This window comes from Petromyzon marinus, chromosome 53 (assembly GCF_048934315.1).
Source record: "Petromyzon marinus isolate PM22_M1 ecotype Great Lakes invasive population chromosome 53, UKy_Petmar_22M1.pri1.0, whole genome shotgun sequence".
Lineage (NCBI taxonomy): Eukaryota > Metazoa > Chordata > Hyperoartia > Petromyzontiformes > Petromyzontidae > Petromyzon > Petromyzon marinus.
The window spans coordinates 11,236,237-11,248,163 of NC_133719.1; the positions used below are offsets into that span (position 1 = coordinate 11,236,237).

At 51.5% G+C, this 11,927-nt stretch overlaps 1 protein-coding gene across 1 annotated transcript in view; it reads right to left on the minus strand.

Moving 5' to 3' along the window:
- The window catches only part of KNL1 (kinetochore scaffold 1), a 31,752-nt gene that overhangs the window by 7,747 nt on the left and 12,078 nt on the right, over positions 1-11,927 (minus strand). The window contains exons 12-22 of the mRNA XM_032974335.2: positions 11,643-11,765; positions 10,994-11,157; positions 9,010-9,136; positions 8,355-8,413; positions 7,666-7,764; positions 6,088-6,209; positions 5,493-5,577; positions 4,132-4,248; positions 3,646-3,730; positions 3,063-3,137; positions 2,035-2,074 (exon numbers count right to left, since the gene is read on the minus strand). Coding sequence (XP_032830226.1) covers positions 2,035-2,074; positions 3,063-3,137; positions 3,646-3,730; positions 4,132-4,248; positions 5,493-5,577; positions 6,088-6,209; positions 7,666-7,764; positions 8,355-8,413; positions 9,010-9,136; positions 10,994-11,157; positions 11,643-11,765 — 1,096 coding nt within the window. The remainder of the gene's footprint in view (positions 1-2,034; positions 2,075-3,062; positions 3,138-3,645; positions 3,731-4,131; positions 4,249-5,492; positions 5,578-6,087; positions 6,210-7,665; positions 7,765-8,354; positions 8,414-9,009; positions 9,137-10,993; positions 11,158-11,642; positions 11,766-11,927) is intronic.

Sequence of the window (11,927 nt, forward strand, 5' to 3'; positions counted from 1 at the left end):
ATGCTAAAACGTTCATGCTGGATGTAGCCAATGAACTTTTTGATGATCTTCCGAACAAAGACAAGATAATCAAACGGATACAAGACATGCCTCTGTCGGCAAGAACTGTTCATGATCGTACCATCGTGATGGCAAACAAAGTGGAGGAAACGCAAGTGAAGGACATAAATGCAGCGCCGTTCTTTTCTCTGGCTTTGGATGAGTCAACAGACGTGAGCCATTTGTCGCAGTTCAGCGTGATTGCAAGATATGCTGTTGGTGACACACTGCGCGAAGAAAGTCTTGCTGTTCTGCCATTAAAAGGGTCCACAAGAGGTGAGGATTTATTCAAGTCTTTCATGGAGTTTGCTCAAGAAAAAAGTCTACCTATGGATAAACTTCTCTCAGTGTGTACTGATGGTGCTCCGTGTATGGTGGGGAAAAACAAAGGATTTGTGGCGCTTCTCCGTGAACATGAAAATAGACCCATCCTAAGTTTCCATTGCATTATACACCAGGAGGCACTTTGTGCTCAGATGTGTGACAGGCAGTTTGGCGAAGTGATGTCGCTGGTCATTCGTGTGATCAACTTTATTGTTGCCCGAGCCTTAAATGATCGCCAGTTTAAAACACTGCTGGATGAAGTTGTAAATAACTATCCTGGTCTGCTTTTGCACAGCAATGTGCGTTGGTTGTCAAGAGGGAAGGTGCTTAGCCGTTTTGCGGCTTGCCTGAACGAAATCCGGACTTTCCTTGAAATGAAAGGCGTCGGGCATCCTGAGCTAGCCGACACCGAGTGGCTCCTCAAGTTTTACTATCTCGTAGATCTGACTGAACATCTGAACCAGCTCAACGTGAAAATGCAAGGCATTGGAAATACAGTGTTATCCCTTCAACAAGCTGTATTTGCTTTTGAAAACAAGCTGGAGCTTTTCATCACGGATCTTGAAACAGGTCGTTTACTACATTTTGAAAAACTGAGCCAATTTAAAGATGCATGCACAGCAAGTGAGCCCATTCAAAACCTTGATCTCCACCAGCTAGCTGGCTGCACATCCAGTCTCCTACAGTCCTTCAAAGCACGCTTTGGAGAATTTCGTGAGCACACTCGTCTTTTTAAGTTCATCACCCATCCAAACGAGTGTTCACTGAACACAGCCGACCTGAATTACATCCCTGGTGTCTCCGTCAGAGATTTTGAAGCAGAAGTGGCTGACCTGAAGGCCTCAGACATGTGGGTGAATAAGTTCAAGTCACTGAATGAAGATTTGGAAAGAATCACACGACAGAAAGCGGAGTTGGCGAGCAAGCACATGTGGACAGAAATGAAAAAACTCCAACCCGAAGACCAGCTGATTCTCAAAACTTGGAACGCGCTTCCTGTCACATACCACACACTGCAGCGTGTGAGTATTGCTGTATTGACCATGTTTGGATCTACGTATGCATGTGAGCAGTCATTCTCACATCTTAAAAACATCAAGTCCAACCTACGATCACGTTTAACGGATGAAAGCCTCAACGCTTGCATGAAGCTTAACCTCACCAAGTACCAACCCGACTACAAAGACATCAGCAAATCCATGCAGCACCAGAAGTCGCATTAATGGTGAGTGTTATAACAACATTATTTAAAAGAATAAATTCAGAGGCTTATTATACTGACATTTAGTTGAATTCACTTTTAAAATATATTATATGGCTCTCACTGAAATAAATTTCCAAATTTTTTGCTTTCATGGCTCTCTTAGTCAAAAAGGTTCCCGACCCCTGGTGTATAGTGTATAGTAGTGTATAGTAGTGTAGTGTATAGTAGTGTATAGTAGTGTATTTTATAGTAGTGTATAGTGTAGTGTAAAGTAGTGTGATGAATAGTGACGTGAAGCTGTAACAGTTCGAGACCTCGGTGTCCGAAGCCGATTTTTACACTACCGCAGTAATATCCGGGGCAGCCGTCCCAAACATGGCCCAGCGTGCTATCGCTGGGCCATCAGGTCACCGCCAATGCCAACTAAAGGAGCAGAGGGAAGCCACCCTCTCCTCCGGCCCCTTTACCTTTTCACTTCCTTTTTCTCATTTGCCAGCTCCGTCAGTTCTGAAGAAAAAGAGAAAAAATCCATTGCAATTCTCACATCGCGATGCTCCAATCCTGACGCCTTCTCTAATGCAGCTCCAATCCAAGTCGCTGTACCATCTTATTTCTTTTATCGCCGACGAAGACTCGTGCGGGAACACGCAGCCTAGGTGTGCGTCTACTGGATGAGAGCCGTTTGATTTTTGAGCTTAAGTTACGTGCAACAGAGGGCAGTGCGGCCAAATCCAGTGAGATGCAGTACTTCTATGCTCCCACAATTATAATTTCCTGACTTCAGCAACCCGTACTGGCCAGCATGGCAGGGATGGTCAGATAACCCCCCACCACCCACACGGCATGGGCAAGCCCTCATCCAGCAGTGGATTGTACAGACTCTACTGGTACATCAACGTGTCAGGCACACCAACGCAGTGCTCTATTGATGCTGCAAGGGTCCCAGCCCACTGAGCCCCACAGCTCATGGAGAGGAGTGGGGGGAGAGGTGGACAAGTGGCCAGGGGGGTGCCTGATGTTCCTGGGGCCTCCAAATACAGAACATGGTCATAAAAGCCTGACAGGCTGCTTTGTTTATTTGTCCAAACTCCCTTGCGGTATCGGAGTGATGACCAGTCTTGGCTTACGGGCATTTTTATAATTGCACTAGTTGTTGTTCTGCACTCAATGGGGCTGGGGGGGCTGGGGCTGTCCCTGAAGCCAGTAGAGGTGACTTCCCAGCAGGGGCAGAGCCAGGGGGGGTGACAGGGGTGACATTCTGCGTGTAAGTGTACGACACTCGGTCTGGCGGACTCCGTGCAACTGCATCGTCAGAGCGTGTCGCCAACCGATGGCATCTAGTTCAACAGCCTGACTCTCTCTAATCATTCTTGAAATAAAAATTTGTTGAATGTCACCCCGGCCTGAAATCCTGGCTCCGCCCCTGCTTCCCAGTGGCCATGGGGAACGGGCGAGGGGGGGCAGCGCTGCCGTGGGCCGGGGGGGGGCCCTGTACCGTTCTTCTTGTCGAGCAGCAGGGCGCGGCTCGGCACTGGCTCGGCTACGCGATCCTTGTCGTTCACGGACTCGTCTGCACGGGCAAGCCAGGAGGGGGTCACGCACGGCACGATTCGTTCACCGTGTCATCGTCGTCGTCATCCACTGAATCGCAGGCTCGCGGTGTGTACGCCAAACCGCGCGCGCAAGAATTCCTTAGCTACGACGAACGGAAAAACGTTACGTGGATTATATGCAAATTATATAACCGAGCCAAGCAGAATACGAATCATGTGGATTTATACAGCGTCTAAATGCGACCATATCTCAAGACGCTGCAGGAGAGATAACGGGAGAAGTTGGAGAGTGCGTGGAGGGGAGTAGAGTGAGATGAGAGGGGAGAGGTAGGAGAGTGTGTGGAGGGAAGTAGAGTGAGGTGAGAGGGGAGAGGTAGACAGGGGGCGTATGCATTGAGGATCGTGGTGAAACTCACCAAGGGGTTTGGATTAGATGTCAATGGTGCAATGAGGAGTCTGGCAACAACATTTTGGATTAACGCCGACGATGCTCAACAGCCCTGGTGGGTATCATTCTTGTCTCACCGTCCATTTGCGCCATGTAGAAGTTGATGTCCTCCAGGGTCTTCTTGGTCTGCTGCACTCGATTCTCCAGAACCTCTAGATGGCCCTGCATGGTGGAGTAGAAGGGACGCCCGGTGTGAAGAAAGATGATTCCATTCATATGCTCGCTCCTGGGAGACAGCCAGGTGGCTCAAGAGGTCGCAGTGCTGAGCCGGCACCGCTAAGATCCCAAGTTCAAATCCAGGCAGGCGCGGCTGGCTATGATTAAACTGGGTTCTCTAGAGGGATCCGAGGGGCTCGAGGTCAGAGTGCTAAACCGGCAACGGCCTAGCTCCTCGGTTCCGAACCAAGCAGGGCAAAGCTGCCTGTGATTAAACCAATTCATTCGAGTCAAAAGGGACTCCTTGCTCTGTTCCACGCAACCAAAATTCCTCGACTCGGACCGACCGTTCAAACGTTGTTACGTGCGCGCAGAGACGCCTGCCACCGTGGTAGCTGGAGACCCACCTGCATTTGTGCGAGCAGCTCCGTCAGTTGCTCCATGCTGGCGCGCGCGTACACGTGCTTCGCCTCCTCCCGCAGGCAGTCCCTCTCGGCCCGGAGCTCCGTCAGGAACTCGTCGTGCTGCCGGGGCAAAAACGGCGTGCTTGTCAAACACCGCCCCACCGCCAAGCGCCGTCTGCCTCTGTCGCCGCAAGGGGCCCTCGCAGAAGCGACTTGGGAGTGCGCAGAAATTTCAACGGAAAGAACTCAACACACGTTCCGCAAGATCAGACCGTGTCTGTCCAGAGCTCGCCGAGCTGCATTGGCTTCTGATCGCCGAACGAGTACGTTATAAGGTCGCACTCATTAACACACCAAGTGCTTGCCACAAATTAACCACAATTCCACCTTGCTGATCTCGTCAAAGAACAAACCATCACGCAAACTCCGTTCATCCTGGCAGCGGCTTTTGGCTAGTCATCAAACAAAGATGGTCACTGCATCGCGCGCTTTCAGATGTCCTTCTGCGGCCGTCTGAAACGCTCTTCCTTCCTATATTAGGAAGCCACTGGAGCGATATACTTTTAAATTTGGATTGAAAACTAATTTCTTTAAAACTGCTTTTTGTGTTCAGTTTGTTGTCCTTCCCCCGCACCTCCAATTAGCGCAGTTGGCTACGTACAGTGCAAAATAAGTTCAAAAACACCGTGGCCCTATATATAGAATAGGCGACGTTTCAGGCAATGGCCCTTCTTGATAGTACATAAAACTATGAAGGGCCATTGCCTTTCTTTTCCTCTTTAAAGGGCATGGTGTTCTGGATAAATGTGTTGAGTTTTCTTGTGAATTGTGCGACACCACCCAACGTAGCATCCATAGATTATTTCTAAAATAAAAAAAAAGTGTTACCAGGTCGAAATTATTCCGCTTTGGTATCCGATTAGCGCAGATTAAGATGCTGGCAGTGATAGGTAAATATAATTTGGAGGCCTTTTCAAATGGTAGGTGCCGTGGGCCGTATGAAATGGAGACAGGCTGCCTGCATACTGCCCGTACACCACTAGTCCCCCACCCCTGGAAAGGGTCTCGCAGCAAGAAGGGCCTTGGTTTGATTCCCGACTGGCTTTCTCCGTGGAGTTTGTACATTCTCCCCCTGTTCTGCATGGGTTTCCTCCGGGTTCTCAGGTTTCCTCCCATGGCAACAAAAAAACCCAAAAACATTGTTACAGGTATTGGCCAAACATCCCAATGCTGAAAAAGTACCTGCAAATCACTCAATCGGGATGACACACAGCAGCGACATCGCCCCCTACTGTGAAAAAAACTTGGCAGGACCCTCCTGAACAAGTCTTTGAGACAAGGTAAACGAGTGTCAATGTCCCCACCTCCGTCTGCTTGCAACTCATCATCCTCCTGCAGAGCTGCGGGTCCAGCGACTTCAGCAACCGATCTCCACCCTCGCCGGTGAGCCTGGTTCGCAAAAGGGAGGCAGCGTCGGTCGGCACGAGACACCGCTTAAGCAGTGGGCCCAGATTTTTATCACTTTCAACGCAATGACAGCGCATAACACACATTCAACAATGTTAAACTAAACTATCTGTGTTTTATTTTACCAGGTAAGGTCCACTGAGCTGGAGAGATGTCAACTACCTCGCCTGGTATACAGGAGGTCGTGGGTTTGATCCCGACCCTGACGCCTGCTCAATATTTAAAGTTTGCATGTTCTCCCTGTGGTCGTGTGGATTTTTCCTTCACATTTAGAATCAACATCATGCATTTAGAGTATTTGGCTACTGCTATGAATTCCCACATGATATGCTGCTTCTTTGACCTATCATTTGTGATAGCCAAGTCACAAAAAAGCTACATCGCTCAGTCGGCCTTACCTGGTAAAATAAAAAAAAGTTTCGTTTCAATACGTTTAGGAGCCACTGCTCTAGACACTAGAACCACGTTTCCTTAGATAGCGCCCCATCTCACTGTGCCGTCTGCTCCTGGAGCCGTCCAAGTTGCTCTTCTTTGGCTCTCATCTTGGGGATGACCACATGCCTCTCCCGCACCATCCTGCGCAGCCGCTGCCCTCGCTCCTCCTCCTCCTGGGGCTGCCCGAGAGAAACGCAGACGACTCTTGTTATCCGTGGCAATGGGCGGGTAGATATGTACACGTTGAACTTCTTTCGCATCGCAAAGTAGGCAAACCGTGCTAATCGGAGGTGCGAAGGAAGGAATCGGAGGTGCGGGGGAAGGGAGCAGTTGGGTGGGTGGGGGGGTAGATAGTCCCAGAAAAACAAATACACGGATAACTGTAAACATTTATAAACTAGGCAACAATAAGACTTTTTTTGCCTATCTGGAATGCCTGAGGAATGCCAGGTGGTGTAGGCTAGCGCTGCAAGGTGGCCAGCGGATGGCAGCACAGCAACGGATTCCCGATTCCCTCTGTTTGGCGCCTTCAGATTCAAGCGTTACCCCTCTTCTTCTTCTTGTTTTTGCTCCGATTGTTCAATGCTGTACGGCAACTTTATTTTATTTCGCTTCTGCCATTATGGTGACCCAGGTCAAGATTGTCGAATGAGACTCATATCCTGGTCCCTCGAGTTCTCACAGCTGGTTACACAAAACACAACTTGTCTCTCACGGTGTGTGGTGGACTTCCGCCGGATACTCCCGACTTCCTCCCACACTGATTACTGGTATTTTGCCAGGCATACTTACTGCAGGGACCCTCCTAACAAAAAAGTTTTGAGAATCGGTGAGGCTTTCCTGGGTAAATAAATGGTACAGCCTTGGTAGTTGCGTTCCTGAAGAACACCGCGTTATGGAAAAATCAAGTAATAAATCATATGTAATATATGGGTTAAAGCACAGTCCGTGATAACACGTGAGATGCGTACGCAGGCCAAACAAAGGCCGAGGAGCGTGGGTAGCATCTAGAAGCATCCAGCATCATCTCACTGGCTCGTGCGATGCTACGCCGAGGCAGCCGTACGACCGCTTATTCCTACTCGCGCGACGTAGTTCTGTTCGCTCGGTTGTGTCATATACAATTCGTATCCGCGTTATAAAAAAATGTGTCCCCTGATACATTCATCACGTTGTACCCAATTTGCGTTTTGCCTTACAATGGATCAACGGTTGTCCTGCTCTAGCCCAGTCAAAGTGGTCAAACGGCAGTCCTGCTCGTTGACCTCCAAATGCTCGTGGTAAAAATTCCACATTACCATGGCAGAGCCCAATCTCTATATAAAAACGATTGCTGGCGACTTCCAACAATGTTGTACTCGTTTAATAGGCCCCAGAGGGATGTTGGACTGAGTCAACCTCCAACCGATATTATGAACCTGCGACATTTTAATGCGAGTTGAGTGCCACTGACCAAAAGCTCAAATGAGTTGTGAGATTCAGGGGGGAGGGGTGGGTTCCCTGGAGAAATGGCATCATTATTATTACTATTGGAACTCAAGCAAGTCCAAAGTGACCTTCTACCGGAAGCAATCGTACACCACCACTACAACGGGTAACAACAACGCGTGGTTACAGCGTGCATGTGGTTACTACCATGACCATGATCTCGCTATGTCTCGATAGGGCCACGGTGGCTTCTAGCAGCATGATCTTCATGAAGGCCCGGATGGTGACGTTGCCATCCACCCAGCCCTGCAGCGGGAAGGGGCAGAAGGGGCAGAGGTGAGACACGAAGCCACGCGACACCCTGAACTCCACGGACACGTCCGGGGCCATTTAAGGGGCAACACTTTTAGCCGGGCAGCGGTGCCTACGCACCCCTGTAATGAAGCACCGTGGAAGCAACGAGGGTTTGTGGACCACACAAACATTGCGAAACTCCCTTCCCGTGGACATCGAGGTGCTATGCCCTGGCGTGAGAGGGAGCAAGAATAAAATGTATCCATGCTTGGGCAGCAACGATTTTTTTTCGACGAAGAAATTGGCGACAGCAAATATTGCGGGCGACGATGATTGCCGACGACAATTTACACGAATACTAAACCGGCGTGTCGCGGCCCATGGCTAGCGCTGCATGGAAGGTGTACGAGTGGCATTCAGAGAAGAGTGCATGCATTCGTTTTGTTACCAGGGGTGAAGGGCCGTGTGGCCCACGGGCCAAACAAGTTTGAGAAACACCGGCGAAGAAGAATGTAATGAACCAACGGGGGATGGGGGACGGGGGAGGGGATGGGCAACCTTCACCGCGGCTACGGTAATGGCACACGCGACGCGAGGCTCACCTCGTGGCTTGAGGTGAGGCTGATGTTGTGGCAGGCCTGGGCAATGGCTGGCATGAACCCTGCGCAGGAGAATTGCTGTTTAGCTCTCCAATGTGTTCAAGGCCTGCACTGCGTGTAGTCTCGGCATGACGTACGACGTTTTGCTCCACGTGCTGGCAGCTTCCTCAGCACGTGGACGTCATGCCGAAGAGTGCACAGCACTACCCAAAAACACATCGGAGCACTACACGGAAGGAAAGCCCACGCAGTGGGAACGGTTGTTGTTGCTCCTGGTGTTATTCCAGCCAAGAGGCCAAAAACAAAGTTCACGGATCATAAAATCTATTCGTTTGGTATCCGCCCCTTTCTTATAGCGCAAGGCTCTCTCGGGAGGTGCTACATTTGACAGACACGTTCTGCGGTAGTTTTTTGCTGCAGGTGGCAGAGTATAACTTCAGCAGTATTGACCCACATAAGCAAACTTCAGACTGGTTTCGACTTCAGCGTCTCATCAGCAGAGTCAGTCTTGCTTGAATGCATGCTGGTGAACTGCCAGATGTTGTAATGGGCAAATAGATGGGTCCTAGTTCCATGCAGTTATATCACACACAAAAAACACAAAGTAAAAGAATAATAATGTGGCGGTGCCAACACCGCCGCTACAACCACAGCTCACCATCAGTGACGATCCTCGAGTTGCCTCCACTCGGCGAGGCCTGGAGTACACCGTGTTCGGCAGAGAAGGACAGCTGGGGTGCCGGGAGGATCGTCGGCCCCTCCTGCTCCTTCTCCTCGGGCTCGTCCTGCCACAGGCCCACAATTGCATCAGACTGACAGAGCACCCCCCCCCCCTTGCCCCCCTCCACTACCACAGCCGACAATAGACCCCTGGCAAAAACGCTTTTGACTCCTACCTTGCAACACTACACCATTACAGCAGGCATGTGAGGATGTTTTAGGACATTTAAATCTATTTTTAAACTCACTTTTGGAGAAGCAAAAAGAGAGAGGGAAGAAAAAAATGCAAGTCCAAGCGTAAGTACTGAATGCCTAAGAAATTCGAATGGTGCCACAGTTTTGGCTCTATGAGTGTAATGAATTAACATTACTCCTAATAATCCATAAGGTGCCTTAGTCTGGTTCTGAGCAGACAGAGTAAGAGTCTCGGGGGATACAAGGCAGCAGCTGTCATGGAGAAAGGGTAGAGATCACCACGGTGACCAAGTAAAGATTACCGAGAAAAAAGTGCAACATTTGCAATGGAGACCAGGCAGAAGGGTTACCTCGGACACAGGGCAACAATTACCATGAAGACAGGGCAAGAGTTACCATGGATACAGGGCAGGGGTTACAGTGAAGACAGGGATACAGTTTATGTTTGAGGTGGCCATGTTCTACTTCTATTTTTTTTATCCAGGTAATGTCCACTGAGCTATGTAGCTCTTTTTCAGAAGCAACCTGTTACTGTGGAGACGGAGACGGGGACACAGTTACTGTGGAGACGGAGACACAGTTACTGTGGAGACGGGGACGCGGTTACTGTGGAGACGGAGACGGGGACGCGGTTACTGTGGAGACGGAGACGGGGACGCGGTTACTGTGGAGACGGGGACGGGGACGCAGTTACTGTGGAGACGGAGACGCGGTTACTGTGGAGACGGGGACAGAGACGCGGTTACTGTGGAGACGGAGACGCGGTTACTGTGGAGACGGGGACGCGGTTACTGTGGAGACGGGGACGCGGTTACTGTGGAGACGGAGACGCGGTTACTGTGGAGACGGGGACAGAGACGCGGTTACTGTGGAGACGGAGACGCGGTTACTGTGGAGACGGGGACGCGGTTACTGTGGAGACGGGGACGGGGACGCGGTTACTGTGGAGACGGAGACGGAGACGCGGTTACTGTGGAGACGGAGACGGAGACGCGGTTACTGTGGAGACGGGGACGCGGTTACTGTGGAGACGGGGACGGGGAGGCGGTTACTGTGGAGACAGAGACGCGGTTACTGTGGAGACGGGGACGCGGTTACTGTGGAGACGGGGACGCGGTTACTGTGGAGACGGGGATGGGGACGCGGTTACTGTGGAGACAGAGACGCGGTTATTGTGGAGACGGAGACGGGGACACGGTTACTGTGGAGACGGAGACGCGGTTACTGTGGAGACGGGGACGCGGTTACTGTGGAGACGGGGACGCGGTTACTGTGGAGACGGGGACGCGGTTACTGTGGAGACGGGGACGCGGTTACTGTGGAGACGGGGACGCGGTTACTGTGGAGACGGGGACGCGGTTACTGTGGAGACGGGGACGCGGTTACTGTGGAGACGGGGACGCGGTTACTGTGGAGACGGGGACGCGGTTACTGTGGAGACGGGGACGCGGTTACTGTGGAGACGGGGACGGGGACGCGGTTACTGTGGAGACGGGGACGCGGTTACTGTGGAGACGGGGACGCGGTTACTGTGGAGATGGAGACGCGGTTACTGTGGAGACGGGGACGCGGTTACTGTGGAGACGGGGACGCGGTTACTGTGGAGACGGAGACGGGGACGCGGTTACTGTGGAGACGGGGACGCGGTTACCGTGGAGACGGAGACGCGGTTACTGTGGAGACGGAGACGGGGACGTGGTTACTGTGGAGACGGGGGAAACGGTTACCGTGCAGGCGAGTTTTTCCACGTCCCTGTCGCTGCGCCGCCGCTTGCCGCCGCCGCTGTGTTCCTCCGTGGCGCGCTTCCCCTGCGCCGCCGTTTGGCGCGCCGTACCCCCACCTTCCGTGTGTTCCTCCAGCTGCCCCGTCCACAGCTCCTGCTGCCCAACAGCTGAAGCCGCGCGGCGGCAGAACGTAGCGGTCGGGGGGGCATGCGAGTGAAATAAATTGAACGGCGATTCTTAGCAACGACGAGTTGTGCGCGTGACGATTTTCTAAACAAAAAAATAATACAAAAACGCACCCGCAAATTTAATTCGCCAACTTTTAAAAATGACACCGTAAATGACTCGGCTGGGATTACACATTGCAACATCGTACCCGACTGCAAATCTACTCCGGAATGTGTCCGTGAAACACCAGCGGCGCCTTCCCTTCGTGATCATAGCCTTGCCCTATAACAGGGGTCGCCAACCAAAAAGCTACTTCAAGAGCCACAACGCACGTTGTGAATACAAGACATTGTATCCTTAATAAGTAACGTCACGAAGCACTCCTGAAAGAGCCACACGCAGGCTCCGGAGCCACGGGTTGCCGACCCCTTGCGCTATAAGAACGGCAAAAATACCAAACACCCCCTCCTCTCACCGCACTCACCCGGCATAGTCTCGTCTTGCATATTGTACGAGGTGTGGAAATCACCGTTGGTGACTGCCTGCTGGGATCCGGTCTTCTCTATCTCGGACACCACCTTTAGCGCCTCCTCACACAGGTGCCCACCTGCCAACGGCAACACCCGCACCCATTGTTGATTGACAAGACACAGACCTGGCAAGTGCCCATTGAGACAACAAGGCTATACATATTCAAGGGTCGTGTAAGAACACGGGGTGGTGTAAGGGCACGTAGGACTCCCTTTCACGCATACACATTTATAAACAC